We start from the raw sequence: 24110 nt of genomic DNA, 5'->3' as shown, positions 1-24110 counted from the left end.
TCTAAAGATGTAAACTAAGATTAATCTCATAGATGGAAATTCCACTCTCACAAACTGTTTACAGCTTCATTATATTATTATTATTATTATTATTATTATTATTATTATTATTATTATTATTATTATTATTATTATTAACCAATCAAATCTTATCTTACCTATGTTACATTTCCGTGTCTATTTTCAAGACAGCAGTTTGCCCCCCCCCCCCAGCTGAAAAATACTTCCGACGCCACTGTAACAACCGGTTCTAGAGAATCGGCTGAATAGCACCACTGAATGTATGAATATGAAGAGTAAATAAAATTGAATTAAATATTTAAATTGATTTAAAAATTATTTGGGTTATATCATCCAAGTTTTCTCTCACCCTTGAATTGTAATAGTTATTGTTTTTCACACAGATGGCAGGATTACTTAAACATAGTTTGTGAAGAGTGCCATCTAACGAGAATTTTGCAAACGCTTCACTGAGATGAGATTGTAGTTACGAATTCGAGCAGTAGATGGTGTTGAACAGTGTTTGTTACTAGTTCGTCTGTGTAGAATTTCTGAAGTATTCGGTTTTGAACAGAAAGTAAATTTTCCTTGGATTGCAGAGAAAATAAAAAGCTGTTAAGAATTTTAAGATAGAATAGACTGGTAACGATCAATGAGAACGTGGAATGTTTTCTTCGTGCTTTTTCCAACGATTTACATTATACTAACTTGTTTTGCAGCGTACAAATTATTTGGGAACAGAAATACTGTAGAAAATCCTGCAGGTGGTAGGGAGCTCCATAATATATTATAAAATTGTAATCATAGTAGTATATTTGAAGAGTGTGTAAAAAAAAAAAAAAAAAAAAAAAAAAAAAAAAAAAAAAACAGACATATTATTATCCTCTAAGTAGGAGTAATGATGCCATACTAATACATGCCAGAAATTATAGTACCGGTATTCTGTGTGTCCGTGTACTTCGGTCCAGCAGAGGTGCAGATAAAGTTTAAAGACACCACGCTAACTTCGAACAGTCGAAGGGGAATGTGCTTATTTTGAGGGTGATTAAAATTGTTTTGGTACAGATTAAGAATAATTCGTCAAAATATTTTTTTTATTTGCTTGAAATGATTCCCCAAGACTTTCTAGACCGTTAAGGTTCTAGAACACAGGTCCCCCTACATAGGTTAGTAGCTAAATTAGTTCCTTTCTTTACCAAAGTTTAATATTCAATTCACAGTGTTGCCGAGCTAGCGTCAGCGAGGGAAGGCGGGTTAGAGCCCCGCAGGGCACGTTCTTTTCTGTCTTTATTACAGCTAAATGAGAATGGGGACTTGTATTCTAGAACTTTACTGTCATTACCATTGCACATGCCCAAGTATTTGCGTACAAGTTAATAACGTGTGCAAACTAATATACCCTGTGAATAAGACATGCTATACTATTATAAACAATGGCGAGGCTTGAGTGTAGACAGGGTAGACAGCGTCTACCATTTAGAATTTTATGTATATTAAGCCTAAATTAGTAACTTAAAAAATGTAATTTAAAAATTCTGAAGTGTCTTTTTACTTTTTTTTTTGGATGAAACTGGATATTTTTTTAGAATATGCTGCTATATGAAAGACAGATCCCAGAGCGTCTCGCGAAACCTTGAACCGGGACAGGACGTTTCGGCGCTGCCGTTTAGGCGCCAGACGTTTGGGCGCGAGGTACATAGTAAAAATCACAATTTACGAAATATAAAGTAAGCTAGGCACTGAAAACTAAGCGCGAATCAAGATATATACATTTCCTACACTTCTATCTTTATCTCACCTCATTTATCTATCTATTTTCTATCTTATTTATTCATCTAAATTAAATAGTTTAATGCGTTTGTGGAATTTGTTGCCTAACCTCGTCATGGATTGATTTTTCGCTTGTTCACGATTCTTGTACTTCTGATCTAATGTTGATCTAATTTTTGTATTATATAAGAAAGCTAGGAAACGAAGAAGTCAGACGAACTGTTAATAATTTTCTTAATGTTAATTAAAACATATTGATTTAATTTTTGTATTTTTTAAAAAAGTTAATAATTACATACTTATGAGTATTAAAATTTGCTTTCTTTCGTACGTTTGCCAAACTCTTCTCTTCCTTAAGTCCAATAAAGAACTACCAATAAAAGATTTCCGCGCACTCGAGTTGAGAGAAGTGGCCCCGCGTAGCGAAGTAAGAGCGGTCCCGGGTTCGATTCCCGGTAGGGGCACTCGGTCGAAACACGCTCTTTCAGGCCGGCCACCCTGAATGAGGTTTTCCTCATTCATACCAGGCAAATGCCGGGGTGGTACCTAATTTATAGGTCCAGGCCGCTTCCTTCCTTCTCCAATCCTTTCTTCCTTTCCTTTCCCCGGATAGTGTGCCCCCTCAAACGTGACGGCTAAATCTAAAAATCGTAATCGAGTTTAGGGAAAGCTGTTAATACAGGATGTCTAAGACATTGAGTTTAGGAACTGTAGTATGCTGTATTTCTGGTATCACTTTTTTTTTATTAACATTCCAATATAAAAATCAAAACTTAACACACTTTTTTTTTCGTCCCATTGTAAGCATTTAATCTGCACTAAAGAAAGTGGCGAAAGGAAAAAAAGAATGACTTCAAAGTGAAAAATAATAGTTAAGTGTACATATATTGGTCATTTAGGAACTAGAAATGTGTTTGGCATTCACACTTATTGCATAACTACAGTAGAAGTCCTGCTTTAAGTTTTTTAATGGAACAGGCTCACTATGTACGTAATGCAGTCAGTCATATTTAGTCTGGTCTACTTACCTTTGGCTTGAAAAGTTATCAAATAAAAAGCATACTTAACTTTGGTTGAAACTTAAATTTACAAAATTTAATTGTTAATTCAGTTTCTAGAATTTTCAAATTTCAGTATTTCTAGTATGTAAAACAAAATCCAGTATAATTCAAGGACTTCCACTACAGTAGACACCTTGTGATATCTTGATTCGAACTTAGTACTCAGCGCCTAACATAATGACTTTAATTTAACTCGCGCCCAAACGTCACGTACCGACCTTGAACATTATCCGTCTGCTGGATCCATTTTCCTTACATCAACCTATAGAAGCGTAGCAGTAACAGCCACATGAGAAATTAAAGTCCAAAAACTCGCGCTGTGTAGTAGTAGGGTAAATGTGTCAGTCCTCGACTACCTAACTCATTTTCATATGGCCGTTAATCTTTGTTCACCGATTGAAACAACATAGGAGGATGCAACTTGCTCACATGTGTTCCTAAAGTCATGTTTTATCAATATTTTATCCAAAACTGAGATAACTTTTACCATTTTTTAGTGTTCGACCAAGTACTGTTTAGTAATCGACCACTGCTCGGTTAATGTATTTTTAATTGCAGTAGGTAGGCTAATCTTTGTTAACTTACTTATAATAGAAAAAGGGGTGCTTCATTTATTTCCTCTTTACTTTCTGTTCTTATATTTTTTCTGAAATAAGCAGAAAATGTACTATTACATAAATTTAACATCACACAGACAATATCACATAATATCAAAACATACACATCCAACTTAACATTAACATTGACAACTATGAAAGAAAATGTACTAAATTTGAAACTACAATATAGAAGCAAACATATACTACTATTCTATGTGCTCATTTCTTATTTTATTGCTATGACTTTCTCCATTTTTATGCTTATTGTTTTGTTACATTTCTAGTAAGATATCTACCATGTGCACAATTAACCTGGTAACTTCTACAATAATGTGAATTTTCATGTTTAGTTGGTGGTCTTTCGCCTTGTGAAACATCGGCTTCTCTCCTGTTTCTTATTCTATTATGGTTTTTCTCTCTTACAACCAACAATTTTGACACTGTATGAACTTAGAGATAGCAAGAACTTAACATACATTTAAGAGGCAAATCTGAACATTTTCTGTTAAGCCCGGGTACAATGATCAGAAGTAAAATAGAACTGTTCTACCTCATCGTATGTAAACCCAGCAAGATAAGTACATTTCAAATGGTACCAACGAATATATGAATCGCAGCCCACTGGCTTGTTCTGGTCATCATTGGCAAAGTCACCACAGTCAGAGCATGGTGCTCCATCATCATAGTCCACTTCTGTAAGCTCAATTTGGACACTGTAGTTTGGCTCCACTTGATTTTCATCTTTTGCCCTTTTATCGCCTTTTTCCTTTCTTTTTTTCTTCCCTTTCTCATTTTTTCTTTGCTTTCTTCTTTGTTCTTCTGGTTTTCTAACTTCTTGTGTCTAGTGTTGTAAATAGAAAAAAAACCGTTCGTTTTTTTTTTTTTAGAAATGTACGTTTTTTTTCAGAAAAAAAACATTGCCTTTCGTTTTTTTTCTAAATTTCGTTTTTTTTTTTCAAATAGTCATTTGTAATGTATCTTACGTCATTTAAGTCTGAAGTATTTTTATGTAGGTGTAATTACCATAAAATGCAACATAAATTAAACACTAGAAACTGATACGGTACAAATATTTTACAATTTATATGAGTAGTGTACCTACTAAGAATCCGGGTTTCTGTACTGTTTCACCAATATCAACGAAGAAATAAAAGTAGAAATGAACATATATTTTTTTTTTTCGTGAAAGTAGGCCTTTAATAAGTACGAAAATAATATAACGAACAGTATAAAACGCAAATAACTTGTCTAAAGGTAAAAACTAAAACTAATTTGCCTACTAATATTTTTCTGAATATCATATATAAATAATTTGTCGACTTGATATATGATATGCATTGCTGGCTCTATCATATGTGCAACACGTGCATTTCCACGGGGCTGCAATATCTGTCATAAGTATTTTATTTAAAATAAATATTTCTTGTTGGAGACAGACTTCATGATCATGGTAGCTAAATTTACTAAGCTGACCTTCTATTTGAATATTACATTCATAAATTATGTTTAGGTCTCATTAGTTTAATTCTCATGATCAGTGCTAAAGCAAATTGTAAAATAAATCCCAGAATAAACTGCTTGATTGTTGTCAAATACAGGAACTCAATTCTCGAATGCCTGCCCCCTTTGGTTAGTTAGCAGAGGTTCTCTTGTCTTTGTCGCAAATAGGATCGTTATCATTGAAGGTGGAAACACTTTAAAAAAAAAAAAATAACAGATTCAGAAGGAAAATCAAGAAATAAAGGTAAAAGAGCTAGTTGCACTATAATTGCAAACTGATATGTTGAGATTGAAACTCGATATTGAATTCTATAAAATGGATCACCATCTTTCAGATGTATTTGCTTTATCTTTCACTAACATAATAGATTAATATTTAAAGAAAAAAACAGGCACAACAATATTGTATTTGTAGTAAGTATATAAGCCTTTCTGAGTGCGGGTGTAGTTTCCCTCCCTTTCGTTGTTCATGCTGGAGTAGTATACTTAAAATCGTGACTTTTAAGATTTGTTCTTTCTGGAGAAAGAGGGAGGCGGCAAATTACATAATTGCGCGGGCGACAAATTGCCTAGGGCAGGCCCGATGATATGTACACTCATGTCCAAAATGATTGTCGCATATCTATAACTGTCTTCTTGTAAGAATATAATTTGGTAATGATTTTGCAGGGTACTTTTAATACTGATGCTGTGTGTATAATCTGAAAATGTATATTTATGGTAAATTTCAAAGGAAAAGAATTATAAATACGAAAATGAGAAAGAGTAAAAGAAAATGTTGCTAAATGGACAAGAAAGTTTCACTTTCGTTTTATTGTTCTTATTTACTGCTGTTTTGACATGAAATTTTCCAATACATGTCTTTGCCGATTATACACATACTAACATTATCAGAAATACCAGGCGGATTCGTTATCAAATTATATTCCTAGAACAACATATTTATAGACTTGGAACAATAATTTTGGACATGAATGTACAAGACATGAATATAGGATGACATAATTTGAAGTAATGCAAAGTGTTTCAAAATGAATATTAAGGTTTGAAACTATTACAATTAACTTACAATTATAAGTATTATCAAATGAAAGAGCAACTCAAACAGTTTTGTACACACGCATGCCATGCATTGTTTCCTCTGTCTGCCGTTAGAAAGAGCAAGTAGCAAAAATGGAGACTAGAGACCAGAAAGCTTTGTGTATTTTAATTTTGCAAAGACTGAATCTGTAGTTACAGTGCAACCGTCTGTATGAATTTAATGTTTTGTGCCATATGGCGGAAAGTTTATGGGCCTTTCTCACCTATTGACTCAATGTGTGCCCTGTGACGAATGAAGCTCACATCGAACACTTGAAGCAAAAACTGTTTGAGGTGTTCTTTTATTTGATGTATTGTTTATAATTGTGCGTAAAATGTAATAAGTACTACGAAGACTTAATTCTCCGATATTCATTTTGAAACACCCTGCATTTCTCAGCATCAGTATTGGAACTAAGATGTAAAAAGGAGAGATTATGATTGTTTACAACAACGATATTATTATTAGTCAGGACTGTAATTACTACAACACCACAAGTTAGTAGTCAAAAAAATGTAATTAAATGTACACTCGTAACCCTTTCGGACCCACATGGCCAAAGTGGCACATACGCGTGTGTCACTTTTTTAATCCGCTCCTGTATGGTCACTAATTAAGATATCGGTATATATTTTTTTGCCAAATATGGTTGGTCCATAGTTTATCATTTTAGTTTCCTCTTCTTCTGTGTGTCGAATTTCCTTCTCAAATTTCACCCGTCAAAAATTCAAGAATTTTCGAATTTTCTTTATTACTTTTCCCCTGTAGCTTTATTCATTGTAGAGAGACCTCCTTAAGACTTGTCAGGTAGATACGTCGGATGGATACCTAATTGTTGACATCAATTGGATGGGCTTGCGCGCAGTGTTGCCAACTACGGAAATTAAAATCTCCTAAAATTTGGGCAAAAAATTCGAAATTTTTGTTATAAACCTACCTATACGTCCCAATGCAAGTCAACTTACGCCAGTCGAACATTTGTTCTTACTGAACAAACTCGGGTACATATCGTTATAGTGGAGTAATTAGGGAACGCACGAAAAATTCGGATTTAGGTTCTAACTTTGATTTTCCCTACTTTTCTGTTTATCGAAATATGTTTTTGGTAATTAAAAGCATTGTTTCTTAAATATCGCCATGATACTTGTAGGATATATTAGTAATGTACCAGTGATTATTTTAAGATAGTTTTCGTCTGTCTGGTAGCAGTGTTGCCAGCTACGGAAAATTTTAATTCAAGATGTTAGGGGAAAATTACTTGTTTTGTCTATTATATCCCTCTTGTTAAATACATAGGAACAAAAGTACCAGTATCTGAAAGTCTTGTCTTTGCCCTTCACAACGCACTATAGAAAGTTTCAATACGATAGTTAGGGGAAGTACAGTTGAGGTTTACAGTAGACCTTGTTCTCTAAGTGGAAAGATAATTGATTTTTTTACGTAGACTGAAATATTTTTTAATGATCTGCTTACTTTATTAGATATCGTCACACTTGTAGGGTATATAATAGGGATACCAAAGCTTTTTTTAAGATAGTTTGTGTGTGTCTGCTAGCATTGTTGCCAGCTACAGAAAATTTTAATTTCCGATTTTAGGAGGAAATTTTGCAAAAATTCCCTTTTTGTCTCTATTATTTCCCTCTTGTTGGCTACATTCGAACAAACGTACCACTGTCTGAAAGCCTCGTCCTTAGCCGACACAGCGCATCATAAAAAGTTTCGGTAGAATAATTAGGGGAAGTACAGTTGTGGCTTATAATAAACCATGTTCTGTAAATGGTAAGAAAATTGTGCATTTCTAATTTAGAATGAGATTTTTATTTTTTTAATTTCATGTTTACTTTGTTAGATATCGCAATGATACTTGTAGGATACATTCTTAGGGTATCAAGGTTTACTTTCAGATAGTTTACGTATGTTTTATGGCAATGTTTCCAGCCAAAACAATTAATTCCCGATTTTAAGTGAAAAATTCGGCAAATTTCCCTTTCCCCTCTATTATTTCCCTCTTGCTCGCTACGTTGGAACAAATGTACAACTACCTGAAAGCCTTCTCTTTAGCCTACAGAACACACCATAAAAAGTTTCAAATAGGATAATTAGAGAAGCTGTAGCGTCGGCATATCTGTTGATTTTTGCTTTTGAAGTGTAAAAAGTGTCAAAATTTCATGTGTATGGAAACAGATTTTTTCTTTCTCTCTTTGAATGGAAGCCAACGACTTCAGGTTTTCACTGTACCTTGTCAACGCACCAAAGAATCTTTTTAGGTGACTTAGACCCATATGGCAACAGTGGTGTTAGATACAAAAAATCTTGAATTTCGGTTAGGGATTTTTTTGCAAATTTTCACCCCTACATTTCCCTCAGTAATTTCCCACCCGCTCGCAACACTGCAATGTAACGTACACCAAAAAATAGCCACATTCCTTTTCTAAAAAACAAGGTCTTAACCATATCAATAGGGTAAATGGTTTTTGACGAATACGTCACTAACTGACAAAGTAGGAAAACTCCAAAAATGATCTGGATCCGAAAGGAACGATTTTGCTCGTATATGTACAAGGAAACAAATGATTTGTAAGTTACGAGGGCTTCGACTCAAGTTCTATTGATTTTTTCAATAATTTTCAACATACATCAATAAATAATAGCTGCCAGAAAAAAAAACACATTTGAAAAAAAAAACATGAAAAAGAACGATGTTTTTTATTGAAAAAAAACTTCACAGAAAAAAAAACCGTTTTTTTACAACACTACTTGTGTCTTGACCAGTTGTCCTTTTCCTCGGAGATATGTTGTGAATTCGTCAGAGCTGATGACTGAAAAGTGTCTCTGCTATCCACTAGGGTATCCAGGTCTCTTCTTATCTATGGGGCTTTTTGGCCAATGCAGATGCTTCCTTACCGTTGATGTTGTGAAAACATAAAGATGTTTTTTTTTTTTTTTTTTTTTGATGGCGTCACTTTATTGGTGGCTGCTTGATCACTAGTTGATGGAGCGGGATCAGTAGTTGCTGTGAGACTGCAATTTACAGAATTTCCTGCTACTGTTGTTGTGACAGAGTTACTGCTTGTATCTGGAACCGGAGCAATAGAAGTGGCTGTTGACATCCCTTCTTGATTACAAAAATCAGCAAGAATACTGGGACTGGCAGGATTCGATAAGGTTCCTTGATTTGCTCCAGCTGCTGCACTGACTTCAGTAAACCTGTTGGAAGCATTAGCAACTGGTTCTGCTGCCTCACAAACTGGATCATTTTCAACAAATGGAAGTGGCTGCAAGATCTCTGTGAGAATATCGGTATTCTCAATTTCGAGAATGGCTGATGCATTGTTTGTAGTGCCGGCGTGGACAGGGATCAACATTTTAAGAGGTGACTGCTCTTCAGATTTGATGTACCTTCCTTCTCATTGTAAGCATCTTTCGTAGACTGGATGATTTTTCTGCATCGTGGCCATCTTCAGCAAGCGTTACAGAAAACTGACTTAATACTTTTACCGCAGGCTCATCATCCGCTTCTGATACTGTTGCTGGTACTAGTGGTAAGTGTGTTTGTCCTGTAGATGTTCTGGAGCTTTTTAGGCACTTAGACTAATCCACTGCTTGTGGGTTGAAGGGACATCTTCTAAATCTGTTTTTAATTACTAGTGGTGTTGCTGCCTTATATATCACTCTTTTAATTAGTGGTGCAAAAATGATGCGTGTAACGTTTTTAGTTCGTAAAAGTGTAAGTGTTCGTAAAATCTTGATGAAAACACATTTGTGGGTTATCACGTTTCACTCCCGTATATTATTCGTATTATATTCAGACCTGAATTCCCCATTCATTATGCAAAGTGATTATACTACAAAAGGAACTTTATATAATTTGATGAATGTTTCTTTTCTGATTTTAGTATAGTTTGTTATTGTTATTCAGCTGCAATCAAAGAAAAATTCTAAATATTGTTTCATTTTAATAATGTTTACTATTGACAAAATACCTCGAAATGTCGTACTTTTTTTGGAGTAGGGGGGGGGGGATCATATAAACCCCACGAGAACCATTTATTGAAATCAGAAGTATCTTTGGTATTTATTTATGTACAAATGGGTCGGAGCCAAAGTTGACTCAAATAATTCGTATATTTATTCACTTTTCTTACTGATATGCAAAGTAAGTCGTCGTATTTCTTTAGCTTGGACTGTAAAAATCGTAGTGAACTAACTTGGACTAAATTAGTTCCTCTGTACTCTGCAGTATTTTGAAATTGTTCATATGTAATTCTGTATAATGGTTTCATTTGTGCAACTGTATTTTTTTGCCCTTAAATGACTCTTCACAATTATATTAACAAATATGTAAAGATCAGCACAACGTATATTTATCAGTAGTCTTCGTGAGTGAGTCGGCAGATGTATCGTATTTGTGGCTAATTAGTTCTGGTTTCGAGTTCAAATGGAGGATAATTTCTCTCGGATGTAAGCCGAGAAGCTGTTTGCATTCTGCTTTAAGCTTATGTGACCCCTTCCAGTATAACTCGGTTGTTGCATAATAGCACCAAGGCGAAAAAAAATATTTGTGTCCAGATGTGATAATGTGATATAAATACATAGAGCAAATCATTTAAACCAAAAAAGAAGTTTTTTTTTTTTTTTTTTTTTTTTAAGATAAAAACCATGGTTTTTGCCAAATCTGGTATTACATCTGTCATTGTATCACAGCTGGAAAATTTGCGTATATGATGCTCCCTGAAATATTTATAGTCCTTGTTCCTGGCTTCTTGCGCTTCCTCCGACATCATTCCAATAAAAAGTACGGCTTCTGTTATCAACTGTACACCATTATCTTATGCACGCCTCGTGGCATATAACACCACGGATAATTCTCAACGTATAAGTTTGTTGTGTAGGAATAGTATTTTTCAAACGCATTAATGTTAATACTATACCCACATTGCTTTCAGAATGGTTCCAAAGCGCCGAATCAGCTCTTCATCTACGCCAGTAATAGAAGACGCTAAAGCTAGATCCGAGAACCTCCGCGCACTATTTCCACCATTGGTCGTACCAAAACCTGGTTTTTGTACATCGACAAGAAGTCTCATTTCGTTGCGGAAGCGCAGCGTCACTCGTACCTGTTAAGCTTAAACTAGTTTCCGCGGCAAGAACAGTCTCACCAACTGTCTGTGTTTCAACCAAAGGTTTCACTTTTCGTTTTCTTTCTTTCTTTTTTTTTTTTTAAATTCCTCCACTACCCCTGCTTTTGCCGTTTTCTTACGGACTTACCAGCAGACGCATCTGCCCCTAACTCTGTGATAATCTCTCTCCTTTTTTTTTGTTTATCTCGTCTCTCTTTTCGTTTTGTATACCCAAGTGCTAGGGGGTGGGGCTTTTATGATCTGAGTCTTAAAATGCTTATCTCAGGTCTTAGTTTTCTTCTTCTTATATGCGTATCCTTTATTCTGGAAATAAAAGAGAAACATTTTTAATACATACATGATAACATAGATACAACACAATTTACAAACACACAGTACTCATAATACTACAATTACAACATGACTAACATAGGTGATCTCACCTGTATGAATTTTCTATGAATTGAATTTGACTTTTCTATTTTCATTTCATTTCATTTATTCTTTTTTTTTTTTTTTTTTTTTTAGTTCATTACCTGTATGACTATTAGGTTTTTCACCTTAAACCTTATTCTATTATAGTTATTAATAACACTTGGTTTTCACCTGTATGACTGTACCTATAGACTTCCTAATTTTGGCGATCCTCTGCATTTCAGTTTTTATCTACTTTTTTACACGGTCCTCCGCACTTCATATTTCTACTTTAGATCACCATAAAACACTGAAATACCACAACTACACCATTACATTTCCCTTACTACACTACACTGATAAACACACAAAACACACACACACAGAACACCAAGGACTTGGTTATTAGACTAAAATTGTTTTGGCTATATTTATGATCTTCTCTAGACATGCAGAAATTGTATCTTCTTCTTCTTGCCAAGTCAAGGCTTATTTGCACTCTGTTTATTTCTAATATTTTGCTACACAGACTGCTAAGCTTTAGTCTTTTTTCTTTGTCTCTTATTATTTCCTGTATTCCATTTAGTTCAAAATCGTTTCTTAGATGTGCTCTTATATTGTGGTCATCTTCGAACAAAGTGATGTTCTCACAGTAAAAGGTTACGTGATCGGGTGTTTGGATATTTCCACAATCACATACGTCATTATCTAAAAGTCCTAGTTTATAAAATGTAGTTTTGAATGGTCCATGTCCAGTTAAAAATTGTGTCATGTGTTTATTAAAATAAAGATCTCCCATTTCTAGTCTTTGGTCAATGTTAGGAAAAATATTAAATAATCTTAGGGCTTTGGTGCTATTTGTCCAAGTTTCCTGCCATTTCCTCCCTCGTGAGAATTCTGTGTTTAAATATTCTTTCCACTTTTATTAGGTTGCCCTTTTGCAGCCAATATCGACCTGCTTGTCTCAGTATTGATAGATATAAGGGTTCTATGCCTAAAAGAACTTCTAGGGCTTCCACGGTGTAGTACCCATTGCCCCGGTCATTCTTATTAAAATACTTCTTTGAATATTATCTACCTTTGTTCTTATTTTAACATTTTCTAGTAGTCTGTGGCTCCAAGAACTTGAGCCATAAGCAACGATTGTTACAAATATTGCCTTGTAATATGTTAGACAATGGCTTGCCGACAGTCTAAAGTCTCTTGCCATTATATAAAAAATTTCATTTGCAATTCCGACTATCTTCTCTTTTTGTTTGTTTATATGGACTGCAAAGTTCAGCAACTGATCTAACCATATGCCAAGATATTTAAAAATTTCTACTCTGGAAATGGACTTAATACCAATTTTTATAATAGGATTTCTTTCCAATTTCCCATTAACTAACATGTATTTTGTTTTGTCAGGAGATATATTTAATTTTGTAAATTTACACCAATTCAATAATTTTTCCATAACTAGGTTTGACCTTGCTTCCAATTCCGTTCGGCTTTTTCCATTTATGATTAACGGTATGTCGTCTGCGTAAGCCACTAAGCCAGTTATTTCTTCTAAGTTATTTATGCTTTTTAATCCTGGTTGCAATATGATGTCCCAGAGCAGAGGTCCCAATATAGATCCTTGTGGACATCCCTTTGTTATGTTTTTTCTTATTTCGTTCATTTCGTTTTCTACATTTCGCTGTACTCTCCTCGAACAATTTTCGTGGCCGATCTCGTGTGTTTTGTTCTTCTTCCATACTTTGTCGTTAAACAAACGCCATTTGCACATTCAGCTACTTCCAGTTTTGCCGCAGAAATTCTTGCGGTCGTAATGACACTTTACCCACTTTCCTTTCAGTTTCTTACAAAACTCAGCACTTTTTCTGCACTTGCACACGATTATGGTCCTCTCACGTTTGCATACCATACTTAGTACATACTCACGCACACGCACTAATCTCTTTGATGGGTCCTCTTCATTCCGCCACACATCGAACAACTCTTGTCTTGGAATTTCGTCCACCACCACTAACTTATTAATATAAACCGAATTTGGTTATACTATGTAGTTGGTTACAAAACACTTTTACTTCAGCACCCAAAGGGTTCATGTGCACACTAAATATAATTTCACCGTGGCCTTTTACGGCCTTTGCTTTTGCCGGTCTGCAACTTTACTGCGGTCGGCACCAATTTGCACTTACCACGTCTCTTGCGATGAATGCACATATACACTAAACAACCCAATGCACACCCTCACAAACGTTCACGGTACAACGACGATGTCTGTAATTTCATTTGACAGAGACCTAGTTCGACTCGTGAGTGTCTTACTTCTTAACGGATCATGTTTAGCGAGCACCTGCTCAGCGATTATCACGCGCTCCGAGTGACTGTGATCAACAAATGACTTCTCAGTGCTCTCACGCGCATCCTCGTGCTTGTTTCGGGAACTATATTGTGGATCGCGACTACACAATTGTGTAGGATTATATTATATTATTTCTGTGGTTTAGTTAATCATGTATTTTCACATTGTGTTGCGGTAGATTTGTGATCGTGCGTCAGGTAAAATCGTGCAAATCCCCTCGGCTGCATGGCTAGTGAAAATAAAACATCATCAATAAAATGAGAGATTTTTAATGTCTGGAGGTTTATTATTATTATTATTATTATTATTATTATTATTATTATTATTATTATTATTATTATTATTATTATTATATTATAGAAGACAGTATACGTTGTTATTAGCTTTAATTGTTGCTGTGCAAGTGGGAGGCCCTCTCTGATAAAATTCCAAATGTGCCAGCAGGATGTACACCTCAGCAATTTCCGTCGTAAGTCACTTCTCCTATCCCTGTGAAGATTCAACTGGAGGACACATCTTCATGTTAAAATATGTAATTGTTTCGTACCCTTCAGTTTGCCATCTAAAATGAACTGTGGCAGGTTACAAAACGGATCTAGTTAAGTTATGTGGATTTAGAGAAACTACTCGTTACTGTGCATCAAGACATTTGCTATTAAAGTAAACTTCCTAACTTACCACTCTCACCAGCCATTACACACTTGCATATGAATCTTTTAATGCCTGTTTCTGGTATTTTTTTAAAAATACTCTATCATGGGCTATATGCACTTGGACTAATAATGGTATCCATCTCTGTAGTAATTGCTGCCGAAATTTTCATTGGGAATTTACATCTTCTTCAGCAACATTATTTTAAAATATCTACAGCGAAGTCATCATATCAAATTTCATCCATCGTTGTGGTATAGAAGCAGGTGCATACGCAGACTTTCATCACGAAGGGAGGGGCGTTCAAGCATTCAATTTCATATCCTTTCAGGAAAGATAGTAAATGTTTATTTTTCTATAATATCATGCCCAAGGGTGGTTAAAACTTCGAAACCTCTTCCTTTCGTACGCCACTATGTAGAAGTAGCAAAACAGAAACGTTCTCTGTGGTAATAATAATATCTCGATATCGTCCATGACATAAATTTGACTTTGCTGTAAGATGCTTTAAGAAATCGTCATTGAAGAAGACATGGAGATTCCGTCTGAAAATTTCGGCATAGGGTAACTGGTTCGATCCCAGCTCGCACCAAGTAAACTTTGTGCTACACAAACACTGTGTGCGGGCCGGGGTGGCTCAGTGGTAAAGCGTTCACCTCTGGTGCTTGGGGTCCCGGGTTCGATCACAGCCCCCGCCAAGTGAACTTTGTAGTGGACAAACACCGTGTGCGTGGTTTTCTCGGGGTTCTCCCGTTTCCTCCCACTTTCTTCATTCCACCATTTCATTCATTACTCATCATCGCCGTCTCCTTTAGCCTAACCGGCATAACCGTGGGACGTAAAACTCAAAAATTTCATTTCATTTTCATTTTCAAACACTGTGTTCGTGGGTTTCCTCGGGGTTCTCCCGTTTCCTCGCTCTTTCTTCATTCCACCATTTCATTCATTTCTCACCATCTCCTTAAGCCTAGCCAGCATAGCCGTGGGACGTAAAACTCAAAGATTTCATTTCATTTTTTAAATTTCGGCAATTAGTAATAACAGCCGTATACCAAGATTAGCCCAAGTGAATATTTGTAGTTATGTGTCAGTTCCTTAAGTTCTTACTCATGGATAATTCATTTCACACAAATATACATCGCTCAAGTCTATCGCGTGGTGTCTCTGGTTCGATCCCAGCTCCTCGCCAAGTGGGCTTTTTGGTGGACAAACACGATATACATGAATTTTCTTGGGATTCTCCCACTTCGTTCATTCCACTATTATCATCCATCTATCTCATCATTATTGTCTCCGTTAGCCTTGGTGTGTAATCATGGGACGATAACTAAAAGAAAATGCTTTATTTAAAGGCATCTTTCATTTTTAAATAAATCTAAATTGTGGCCAGCCTATAATAAGAGCCAAGAAAGATTCTCAAAAGTACGGTGAAGACGAAAGCAAAACAAAAAACAAAAAAAAAAAGTTACTTTATTTGATTTTTATTTTTATTTTTTAACTCCCGGTGTAAGCATACAGGAAGTTTTACTCCAGGTGTATGTGGCACTTTATTTCTTGGAAACTGCTGGGCGGCTCTGAACCAAATTTGGTGGGCAAGTAGCCCATCGTCTAAAGAATAGAGATTGCTATATTTGGAGGCCGGGCTTGACCAGGGACAGGCTCGGCTCGGCTTTGCTTGTATGTGACACTTTATTTCTCGGTAACTACCGTCCAGATCTAAACTGAATTTGGTGAGCAAGGAGCCCATTGTCCAAAGATTGAAGATTACTATAATTAGTACAGGGTTCACACAGACCTGGAAACTCAGGGAAATTTAAAATAGTCAGGGAACGGACATTTGGTATACGGTATGCTAAAAGTCAGGGAAATGAACAAGAAATCAGTGAAATTATTTCAGTTCATAAAGGATACATACGATGCTCCCACAAATCTTTAACCTGTGAACATTTAGGACAGATATTTCGTTTATTGTTTGCAGACAGTGCAGCTACTTCCAAATTCCAGATGAGCTCTACAAAATGTTCTTATGTCATAAATCACGGACTTGCACCGTATTTTGATAGTGCACTTAAGGACAGGTTAAATGAATGTGATAACTTCGTTATTTGTTTTTATGAATCGTTGAATAAAATTGTGCGACAAGGTCAAATAGACCTGTCTGTGGTTTTTTGATGTCAATACTAATAGAGTGTGTACGCAATATTTTAACAGTGTGTTTTTTTTTTAGAAGAGCTTCTTCTGAAATTCTTCTGGATTGCTTTACTGAAGGAATACGTCTATTGCCATTAAGCAACATTCTACAAGTTCCAATGGATGAACCAAATGTGAACCTAAGTTTCTGAAATAAATTTGAAGAAAAAATGAGAGGAAATAACTAGTGAACATTGGTGTTTGTCGACTTCATCTTATTATTGGGGCAATAAAAAGTGGACTGGACGTGGTTCAGTAGGATCTTCATAGTTTTTTGCGTGATATCTTCTACATTTTTAATAACTCACCTGCTCGTCGTGCAAAGTTCATTGCATTAACGAGGAAAAGTGTATTTCTTATCAAGCATTGCACTACTGGATGGCTGGAGAATGTAACTTCTGTTGACAGGGCCTTACTGTTTGATGATGTGAAAAAGTTTGTGGATAGTGAAAAATACACATACCAGCCCATTTCATAATGTTTCGGAACAAACGAAAGATGTGTTTCTAAAACCCAAACTTTCGTTTTTCAAAATTTTATCAGCTGATTGTGAACCATTTTTGAAGAAATATCAGACGCCATAGCCGCTGTCACACTACTTATTTTCTGACTTAACAGCTTTAGTAAGAAATCTAATGGAGCGAGTTGTTAAACCAACAAAAATGCCAGCCACCTTAAACAAGTTGTTTGCTATTGATCTGGATAATGTTGACAATTTACGTCCCTTAAAGGATATTGATATTGGGTTTCAAAGAAACTTCTTCGAGAAGTAAAATGATCTGAAGTGTGTGTCAAAAAAATTCCAACAAGAATGCCAAAAAATTGTAATACAAATGATCAAGAAGATTCTTGAGAGGAGCCCTCTAAAGTATAAAGCTATTCAGGCCTTGACATCATTGGAACGTTGTGTTATCGCCAAGCAGGCTGTACAGGGGAAACTAAGATTCGGAATGTTGCTGCAAGTTCTATATATATTTTAAAAAAATCGTATTACTGACGGTGTTGCAGAGAAGGCAAAGGTTCAGTATGCTTTGCTTTGTGATGAAGCTGATTCAAATGCAAGGAAACTTTAGTGAATTTTTGGATAATGCTACTTCTGAGAGGCTAGACGATTTCTATTGATCCCTTTTGTTTGACAGAAAGACATATGAAGATTTATGGGAAGTGGTAAAGCTGTGCCTAATATTTCCCCACTCTAATGCAAGTGTAGAAAGTGGTTTCTCTGTTAACGAAGTACTACTGGTTGAAAATCTTCATGAGAAAAGCCTCATTGCACAGAGGAGAGTGTATAACTCTATCAGATATTTTGGGAGAATACAGAAGATGCCAATAACACAACAGATGTTGTTATATGTGAGGGTAGCTAGGAGGCGCTGCGAAGAATATCTTGAAGATGCCATAGGGTGGCCACCCACCTGGAAAACCGGGAAAACATGGAAAAGTCAGGGAATTTAGAAACACCGGGAAATGTCAGGGAATTTTGAGAAAAACCGGAAATTTCTGCTTCGATGAAAATATAACTATTTACTACCTTCCTAGCCATGTAGCTTCTCTATTTTCATTCAAAATCTTCTCGGTCTCTGGGGGCTCTGTCCCCAGACCCTCACTCACAACAATAATTAATCAATCAGTACTTCGGTGCTAGTGGAGAGAGATGAGCCAATGCTGTTTCCGTGACCTTCAGCTAGCCAATACCATGGTTGCAAATATTCCTCTGCTATGCCAAAGCAAGTCAACTGTTACTTGATTAAATGAAGGCTCGCAGTAAATTTCAAGCTGACATTTCCTGTTAGCGAAATTTGTAGTAAGATGCAATTACAACGTACGAAGTTAGATTATACCATTGTTCATAGGCTTGGGTTGCTGTTTAAAAGTGATCTCCTGAATGAACTACAAAACTGCAGCCATTACGTTATTGGATTTGATGAAAGCCTTAACAAAGTCTCGCAATTGTAGCAAATGGACCTCACGATTAGTTATTGAAACATAAATAAAAACTATTTCGAACTCATTCGTGGCTAAGCAGTTAGCGTACTCGCCGTTGGCGTGGGGGACCCGGGTTTGTTCCCAGCGGGAGCTCATGTGGTTCGGATTCCACGTTAATCAGTAGATTCCGTCTCATATAGCCTCGCTGCTAAAAGGAACGTTAAGCTCAAAACCAACTCAACTCAACTCAAAAACTGTCTCGTCTTTGAATTCAGTTTTCCTTGGACATTCAATGTGTACAGACGTTGAAGCAAGTTTTAGAATGGCGTCTTAGGTATAGACCTGAAAAAATGGTTGAAATTTCTATGGATGGCCGTCATGTTAATTTCAAGTTTCTAAGTAATTTGCAGAAAGATCTTGCAAGTTCACCTTCAGATCCAGTCCTTGATATTGGAAGTTCTGGGCTGCATACTATCAATTGTACTTTCAAAGCTGTCATGCAAGCAACATTCTGGAAATTAGAAGAATATCTGAAGGCTTCTTATAATGTATTCAAAGGCGTTCCAGCTCGTCGAGCAGATTATATAAAATTCACAGGATGTTCTGTTTCTTAAATTTTGCAGCATTACATGGACGAAAAATGCAGAGGTTGCTTCCCCAGCCGTGGAAATATTACCCCACGTGATGAAATACGTGCAGCGGGCTGCTGACGAGAGGAAAGTACCAGGATGTAAGAGCTTTGATACTCTTAAGAAATTCCATAAGTGATAAGTTGCTTGGTGCAAAACTAGGCTTTTGTACAACAGTAGCAAAGACTGTTGAACCATTTTTACTCGAATTTCAGGGAAAGGCTCCTTTCCTTTACAATTCCCTCCATGCCATTGTGTTGTCTATAGCTGGTCGTTTTGTGGAAGATAGTGCTTTTGTAAGCAAGCCATAAGTGAACATTGATTTTCAGAAGAATGAAAACCTTAGAGAAGCTAAATTTGTAACCATTGGCTATTAATCCTATTATGTTTCAAAGAGAAATTCTTGAATTTCGCAAAGATTGTCGTACAGGATGTCAGAAATTTGTAATGAAAATAGTGGAGAGATAACCTTTGAAATCCAAGCTGACAAGAGCAGTTTCGTTTTTGGATCCGAGCGTGTTGGTAGACGACAAGGTAGCTGCATAGAGAGTGTCCAATTGTCTGGAAATTGTGGTATCCAAAAATTGGCTTTAAAGAACATTAGCTGATCGAATCGAAGGTGTAGAGAGGGGATTTTCAATCAACAAAGAATGTTTGAAAACCAAAGTGAGCAACGGCCAATTGCACTAAAGAGGATGCACGATTCAATTTCAGCTGTAGTGGTGGTATAGAAAAGTTCAAAATTACAAAGAAAGTTGTCCATGCTGCTTCCCTCAATGCTCAATGAGTTCGTTAAATTCCTGAAGAACCAGAAAGAGGAAGAGAAGAAACAGAAGAAGAAAAATGCCATTAAGGGTAAGGTTGTTGAACTCGAGGTAAAGAAAATGGAGTTGTTGGCTAAGGTTAAGGAGAAGCTGTCTGCGGTTGATGAGGAAATGAGTCATTTGAGGTCTTGAACAATTCAATGAATAAAGTATTAATCCCAATAGCTTGGTGTTTATTGAACAGCTAGTGTGATGTGAGATATTAAAAACAGTTCAGTGAATGTCGTGCTGGATTTTGAAACAGTTACAGTGGGTGATATGCATAAAGATGAGTAAGTACTAGTGAGTATAATCTCACCTCTTGAACGAGATTAATCTACAAGTGAGTTCTTACTCGTAATTTGTATGCATAAAAACAACGAATAGGAGTGAGATTGTTCTCACTGTGACATGCAGTTCCGTCCCATTTCAACTTAGCTTTGGTAACGTTTCATACAGAAATGACGTAATGAAGGCGAGGATGTTTATTTCCTTTCCTTCTTTAAATCAGGAATTCACAGGTATGCAGCAAGTGAAAATATAAAATTAAAATCAGTAGCGTTATTTACCCGCACGATTTTTTTCTGTTGAAATAGAGATTAAAATATGGCTAATTTCCTTTGAATATTCCAGCAATATACAACAGTGACAACCAACTTCTCGGCACTATACAGCTCCAACTCTGCTTCAATTGGACTATCGTTAATTACCTGCTTCACTGGATTAAAATAATAAAAATTAGTAATATGTTCCGTTAGTCAGTCACGTTTTACTATTACTGAAGCTTTCTTTGATATCCCTCATTTTCGATCTTTTTTATGTATCTCGCCCTCTCCTTCCCCAAGTCGTGGGGCTGAATTTGGATTTAAACAGTATCGGAAGTATTACTGTTCATCTCAGCGACCCCGAAAACTATGGGTTCGGCACTGATATTGGTCGTTTTCGATCATTTTAGTATATTTCCCCCAAGTTAACGAGGCTAAATTTGGATTTAAGTAGTATCGGAAGTATTACTGTTCTTCTCATCGTCCCTAAAAACTATAGATTCGACATTAATATCGATCATTTTTAAATATTTCTCCCTTCCCCTCCCCTAAGTGGCACCGTAAAAGTGAGATGAAATAAACTATCCCAGGATCGAATCTCATCTGTGTTGAAAATTTTATTGAGTTCGGTCGGGTGGTTCAAGAGATTAAGAGTAACAGTGTCTTTTAATTTCATATACAGGGTGTTTCAAAACAACAGCGACAACGTTTGGGAGATGATTCGTAATACCAAGATAAGACAAAAAGTATATACCAACTTGGATGCACAAATGTTTCCTTTCGGAGTTATAGGCTGCCGAAAACATGAAAAAATGAACTTTAAAGGTTCAAAGCTCCAAAACTATGGGACCTTCCGTAGTCGGGTCAAGACTTCACTTAGGAACTAATATGTGCCCTATCCAAAAATCCACGTTTCAGAATCCTAAGGTACTAACGATGCAATTTTTACGGAGGGAGTTTGCCTATGGGCGTATAATTCGAAGTATTCTCCAATTACCTCTATATAAACCATTGCGAAAGTACCACGTCTTATCTTGGTGCCAGGAATCAGCTCCCAAATGTTGTCGGTGTTATTTTGAAATACCCTGTATATAAACATAATAAAGAGAACACTTTTGCATTTGTGATGGGGAAACAAAACAGAAGTGCTAACTCATGCAACGGTGTTAGTAGTTTCCGGGGATTAAAAAACTGGCTGTCTCTGTTATCCGAAAACATATAGAAGAGGTTAAAGAACGGGAGTCAAAGTTTTAAGATAAGCAGAAAAAATTTGAGTAGCTCCAAAATTATAAGAAATAGGCAAAATGATCAAGTGCAATATTGTTCTTCATAAAAAGTTACGTCTAATCACACAGAGAGAGTATACTAGAACGCACATGTTGAAATTGGAAGTGGACGGGGCACCGGTGACCCTAAGATAGTGTCCATTATGAATTGCTGAACAACAAGAAGTGGTTCTTCCCTACATCATTATTTATTTATTTATTATATTTATTTTTAGTTGTTTTTTTATTTATTTATTGTATTTATTCATCATTGAGAGTGCAACGTGATAGGCTTTGCCATTGTAGGCACTGAGCTGTTTCTCCAGCTGTTCCAGCTTCCATTATCTACAACAAACGTTGTAAAGTACTTAAAACTCATCTCATTATTCAGAGCCTCACTTCTGGTTTTCTGTAAATCCCAAGCAAATGCTGTGCTATCCATTGTATATTTTGGTTTTGAAATCTATATAGACGTTTATAGTCATACACATCAGAGTCTCTCAGTACAGCTGTAAGTGTACTTTTCTTCTTAGCTCCACATCGATAAATTCAACCATTTTGATCCACACTCACACACTATGAGACAAGGAGACTGGTATTGAGGTGGTTCACGAAATTTGTAGATTAATCTCAGCTAGTTGAGGTCAGGGTGGATTGATTTAAATCAGTCTGATTTAAATCAAGATTTAAATCACTTGATTTTTTAAATAAAAATCGTTGATTTAAATCGAATTCCGAAATAAATTAATTTTAAGTGAAAATAAGTAAAATCCCGTGTTGTTCTGTTATTTCGATTATGGAAATTAATAATCATAATACAATGAGACTCAAATGTACAGTATAGTATGAAAACAAGTGTCATGCAGAGGATGATTAGGGAAAATCCCTTTTTGAACAGGTAACGGAGCAATCCTGCTTTCTTCTTTTCGTAACATTGGGTTTGGGTTTTAAAATCGTTAACTATTCCAACGGGGAAATCACCATCGACATTTAAGACGAAAATTCTTTTTTGTGTGTGTCTGTTTGTTTGTTCCTACATAATAGGGCGTATTTAGAGGTTTCCTATCCCCTCTCCAATTTTTATTTTTTTTTTATGTTATAACTTTAGACGAAATTTAAGTATTTCATGCCGCAAGCTAGTTCTGAGGTTTCAAAAATTGGCCCCTGCCAAATATCAGTAATTTTTATGAAAAGAAGTCTCTTTTTGATAAACGTTGCTGTACTTTTTCCTTAATGCTTAACTTTTTAAATTATATCACCTATTTTTAAGTGATAGGGTAGAATCTTCATTATTCGATTTAAAAAGTACCAATGAGGCTTCTTACTTCGTTCCCTTCAAGACTGGAGGCATTGTAGAACAAATTACATATACTTTCACGCCTTTCTGAGTTGAGGCATAGTGTGATGACGTCATAAATTTAAAAAGATATTTTTTATTATGCGTATTATTATTATTTTTTGACGGGTTACATTTTGCATTCAGAAGACTGAAATTTTGCACACTCGTTCAGTGCACTCCTTAATAATTTTCAGATGTTTTCAGATCTCTGCGTGGAAACAGCGGGGTCCAGAGGGGCAAAGATATTTTTAAAAATATTTTTAATAAAAAAATATCTTTTTTCGTGATTTTCCTGCCTCAGATGGAGACATATGAATGGTACCGTTTCAAAGGCTGTTCTATTCTGAAGTAAATGATGTACGTACTATGTTCCTAGGATAAATAGGGATATCTCAGGAAACTGTTACCTGAAATCCTGCTTGATACGGGAATCTGGGGTATTTGGGGAATATTATTTTTCGCGGGCTTACTTTTGCACCTACAAGATTGAAATTTTGCACATTTACTCAGTGCACCCCTCAGTATTTTTCAGATTTGTTTCAGATCTGTGCCTTAAAACAGGGGGAGGGGTCCACAGAGGTAAAATTTTTTTTTAAAAAAAAGATATTTTTAACAGAAAGTTCCTTTCTTCGTGATTTACCCGCCCCAAATACATGATGGAGACATCTGAAGGGTACCGTTTGAAAATTTGTTTTATTCTGAAGAGAATAATGTACAAATCATGATCCAAGGATAAATAGGGATGTCTGAGTAAATTTTTATATTACATCCGGGTCATCTGGGGCATTGTGGGAATGTTCTTAGCTCATTGTTAAATAATTTCCTCACACTTATTACTCAAGATAGAAGCTTGAAATTTTGTAC

At 35.8% G+C, this 24110-nt stretch overlaps 1 protein-coding gene across 2 annotated transcripts in view; it reads left to right on the top strand.

Annotated features, from left to right (window-relative positions):
- The first annotated feature begins 492 nt into the window (after window positions 1–492).
- Window positions 493–24110, top strand: part of LOC145688457 (ribitol-5-phosphate xylosyltransferase 1-like) — an 85195-nt gene continuing 61577 nt past the window's right edge. For both annotated transcript variants that reach the window (XM_081762712.1, XM_081762713.1), the window contains exon 1: window positions 493–767. In XM_081762712.1, the coding sequence (XP_081618838.1) occupies window positions 653–767 (115 nt within the window). In that variant the 5' untranslated portion in view covers window positions 493–652. The remainder of the gene's footprint in view (window positions 768–24110) is intronic.

The sequence above is a fragment of the Thermobia domestica genome, chromosome 6 (genome assembly GCF_964235325.1).
Source record: "Thermobia domestica chromosome 6, izTheDome1.hap1.1, whole genome shotgun sequence".
Lineage (NCBI taxonomy): Eukaryota > Metazoa > Arthropoda > Insecta > Zygentoma > Lepismatidae > Thermobia > Thermobia domestica.
The sequence above is the reverse complement of the archived record's forward strand: the minus strand, read 5'-3'. Positions and strand labels throughout refer to the sequence as shown.